Genomic DNA, 4,473 nt, shown 5'->3' with positions numbered 1-4,473 from the left:
GAATTAGAGATATGAGTTATTATATGAAAGATATTATGAGTTATGCATAGATATGTTATTCATTCAATTTTGATAGAAAATCATGTAGAAATTTTGATTCAGGTCATCTTTAATAGTCATTACACCGATCAATTGGAGCAACTCTCTAAGATTAAACAAATCAGGATGACAAGACATTGAAAATGTGAAAAAGAAAGATAGAACTCAGAAGGAAAGAAAAACTGAGAGAGGTACATCACCAAACACACTGCTGGCACGTGCTTATATAGGCAAAAAAACTATGGGTGGTTTAGAGGCAATTAAAAACATCTTAATCAGTTTAAATATGGCTTAATGATCATTAAAGAAAAAACATTTTTGAACATCACAATTAAAAATAATTAATGATGATTAAAGTGCCCAACACTACATTTAAATCGTGCATGATGAAAAATAGTTTAATCTCAATTATATTGGCTTGTTACTCTGCACGCAAGCCCAATTCTCTTTTAATAAGGCTATTTACTCACTCAAATATTCATCTTAGTATGTAACTACATATAATCTAGTGATCCGTTTGGATAGGGAAAAAAGTTAGGAGGAAAAAAAAATAGAGGAGAAAATGGAAGGAAAAAAAAAAACTTAAGGAATAAAGCTATCATTCTTTATGTTTGGGTGGACAAGAAAAAAAAAAAGAGAAAATAAAATAAACAAATGTCACAAACAATAATATACCTATATTTATCCATATCAAAATAAATGGAAGGCAAGAATGACATCAAAATTAATACAATCAAAATATTTTTAAAATCAAATTGTTTAGCAAAAAATATTTTTTTATTTTCCATTTAAAAGTATAATGAATAATTTTTTTTAAAAAATAAAAGATAATAACTTCAAGAAAGTTATAAGAAGAGGGGATACCATTCCAAAAGAAAATGTGAAGACAAAGGCAAAAGATTGTGGAGATCTATACTGAAGAGAGAAGTGATTAGTGAAACTTGTCTTGCAAAGTATCATGTGGGGAAAAAAAAATAAAAGCTTTCTTTTTTCTCCCTCATCTCCTTGTCTTCTTCTCATTGTTTTACCGTTGGAATTTTAACAGGAAAGTGTTGCATTTTCTCACATGAGAAGAGAAATGGCAGCGGGTGGAAAAGAGATGAGGGATGATGAAGGTGGTGACTGACGAAACAATAGTGAAGAGCATAACCATACTTTAGGGGCACTGCTGGAATGGACATGTTTCTGCCGAAATCTCTTGCCACAAGAAGAGAAATTGAGAGAATGAAAACAGTGGATCCCACCTATTATTCTTTTTCTTTTATTTATTTTGTTTTCACTCTCTTTTTCCTTTTTATCCAAATAGAGAAGAAATTATTTCCTCTTTTATTTTTTTCTCAACTTTTGTTCTGACCCAAGCAAAGCATAAAGCTTTCTCAAATTTGAATCATGTAAAATTTATTTTTACACACATAAAAAAACTCAGACAATTTTATCAAAAAAAAAAATTCAGACAATATTCACTGAATAGATCAAAGAAAAATGAAAAAAGGACAAGTTTTTAGATATAAAATTATTTGATTTCGTAGCATACTAGCATGTAATAGATTTAAGATACTTGAACATAGGTTACATAAAAGAAAGTACCCAATATATATAGGGAGGGTACAAATTATTCTGCAACACACAAGCACACATCATGATCTTCTCTTCCCCATAGGCAAGATGTGAACACATTTCAGAATGACTCAGCATTGTTTGCTACAGAAACAACGACGGCGGAAGCCACGGCAATGGCCATCGGAAAAGCCCTCCGACTGGCAGACAGAGGCACAGTTAGAGGACCTCACACAAATCCCTCTAAAGCGTTGGCTCTTTGACTCGCATGTTCTTGCTTCTGCCACCATTCTTGGCCCCATCCCTGCTAAATAAATCATCCCATCCCCATCATTTCACTATGTATATGCACACTATATTACCCAGCAGCTAAATAGTATATAAACTGTTAAGATGTGAGAATTTTCATGTTAAATAAAGTTGTATGTAATAGTTAATATAACAAGACTATATCTTAATTCAAAATATTAAAGTTTAAATTTATGAGTCATTTTTTTATTATATATTAATTATAAAATTTAATTTTATTCTATGTAAAAAAATTTTATATTGATTCAAATTCACTCATACTTAAAAACGGAATAAAAATAATGTTAAATCTTCTTTTTAATAGATGCTTCCATTATACAACTAGAAGTGATACATGGTTTTGGTGAAATAGAAGTTGAAGTTAAAAATTTGCAATTGGACTTTGCCTAAACCTTGGTTCTGATACTAAAGTTTTAAAAACAATCTACATATGAATATTAAAAATCTGTCTTACGTACAAAACGCTTCGAAAGAAGTATGAATTGAACAAAATTTCTGATACAAAACAAAGCATTTGTGTTACGTACCTGAGGCCAGAAGGAGGAGGAAGACGACGAAGATGAAAGAAACAAGTTGATTCAAAGAACGAGCCATGTGAGGAGTGACAGAATGATAGAGAGATCAAGAGAGAGACGGATTGAGTGAGGAATCAATTAAGCTTTGATGATGCTGATGCAAATGAAAGAGGGAGGTGGGGCGTCTTTAAATAATGGAATAGATGGGATTAATTAATGTAATAAGCATGAGATCGATGATTAATGTGTTTTTAATCAGTTACACTAATATACTAATCAATCTTAATCTTGTGACTTTGATTGAGTGATAGAAAATGACCACCAATAAATGCTCTGCTGCTTCTTTTGCGTTTATCAGCTGTGCGCATGTTGACATAACATTGGTTTTCATTATTACATACACTTGTAATATTTATCATTTACGAGTGGGGTTGTTAATTTCAAACTATTTCAATCTTTGATTTCATTTGCCCAAAAAAAAAAAATCCTTGTAAAGATAAGAGAATAAGTATACGTGGATATTAATCAACATTCAAACCTTTATAAATATATAGTGGATAAAATTTCCTTGATATATACAAGGGTTGAGCTGATTAATATGTTATTTTTTATTTATGTGTGATTCAATTTGATTAGCTGGCCACATTTAACCCAATCATTTTTTCCCCTTTTAGCCATTTATGTTTATGTTAAAATAAAAGGAGAATGACAACAGCGTTTCCAAAATAAGAAAATAATGATAGTTAGGTCTTGACAAATTATTTTTCTAAAAAATAATTTATAAATATTCATTTACATAATTATAAATATAAATCCCAATTATAAAACTAAGAATTACATTTAGAATTTAATTTTTTTATTTATAATTATAATCTCTTTATTTAAAATTATTTAAATGGATATTTACAACTTATTTTATAAAAAAAATCTGAGACTTAATTGTTATTAATTTCTTCTTTCAAGATTTCCCCCTAAAATAAATGGCCTTGGTGCAATCTTAACATTTGAATTGCAAGTTAGATAGCACTTATAGGTGTGTCTGTAATAAAAGTCTGTTATCTGTAAGAGACTTATTAGTCCGTTATGCGTTTTATATAAATCATAAGAAGAAGGATCTAATAATTTGAAATTCTGCTTGAATTTGGTTTTTCTGATCATAATCATTGTCGTGTCATCTCATAAGCACAAAATCTAGACTATTTATCACGCAGTATGTATTTGGAATCAAGTTAGGCTGGCTCCAAAATTACATTTTGGCAGCAGCAACGTATTATTTCTGTTTTTACTAAAACCCCATTTGAATACCCCAAAATCTAAACTCTAAACACACTAATTAACTCTTAGTTTTTGGATTAACATTAAATAAGAAAATGACCTTAACGTGCAATTATATTAAACCTATGATCTCACCGACATAACACAGCTAATCATATATATGTAGATCAAATTTCTCACCAACTTCTAATATTATGAACCTTGGCTCAATATATATATTTTAATTCACTCTAGCCGAACACATTAACATCAAACACTTGTATCACACCCAATACGTGATGGGACTGATGTTGTCGAAGATATCTGATAATTTTGTTTTTTTTTTTTCTTTTTTCTTTTTTTGACGATGACATGCGTGCCGACACTGATATGAACACAAACAAATGTACGTGAAGCGCGGGATCAGGATCTTGACACATGCTGATCACAGCACCTTCACTCGAAACATCTTTAATTTTCAGAGTTTGATGTATGATGTTCCCAATTGTGGGACATGTAACAATCAAAGCATATTGCAAATTGTTTTTCATGTGTGTAACAAAGGCAAGTAATTAATGGAAAAGGATAGCTATTCAAGTAATAGATATATTACGTGTTGATCTTGGCATAGAACCGGCCCAATCATGATCCATATAGGCTATTCAAAGGAAATATTCTACAACATGACTCTGCTTTTATTGAGTTTATGATGTTGATATAGGAGTGCGTTATTTCCCTCTAAAGTAGTTTTTCTTTCATGTATTGATTGATGATGTTCTTTGTGCGAGTAATGGTGAAA

At 30.4% G+C, this 4,473-nt stretch overlaps 1 protein-coding gene across 2 annotated transcripts; it reads right to left on the bottom strand.

Moving 5' to 3' along the window:
- Positions 1–1,522: 1,522 nt before the first annotated feature.
- LOC129323023 (defensin Ec-AMP-D1-like) lies at positions 1,523–2,592 on the bottom strand. Of its 2 annotated transcripts, none has more exons than XM_054969541.1 (2): positions 2,433–2,592; positions 1,523–1,900 (listed from the first exon to the last, which is right to left on the bottom strand). In XM_054969541.1, the coding sequence occupies exons 1-2, from the start codon at positions 2,497–2,499 to the stop codon at positions 1,728–1,730; spliced, it is 240 nt and encodes a 79-aa protein (XP_054825516.1). In that variant the 5' UTR covers positions 2,500–2,592; the 3' UTR covers positions 1,523–1,727. The 2 variants fall into 2 exon arrangements, with proteins under 2 accessions (XP_054825516.1, XP_054825515.1); XM_054969540.1 differs by having other exon boundaries at positions 1,523–1,903; positions 2,433–2,589.
- Between the last annotated feature and the right edge of the window lie 1,881 nt (positions 2,593–4,473).

This window comes from Prosopis cineraria, unplaced genomic scaffold (genome assembly GCF_029017545.1).
Source record: "Prosopis cineraria cultivar Desert tree isolate PC_DT_omini unplaced genomic scaffold, ASM2901754v1 PC10, whole genome shotgun sequence".
NCBI lineage: Eukaryota > Viridiplantae > Streptophyta > Magnoliopsida > Fabales > Fabaceae > Prosopis > Prosopis cineraria.
Note: the sequence above shows the minus strand (reverse complement) of the source record. Positions and strands in the feature narration are given on the sequence as shown.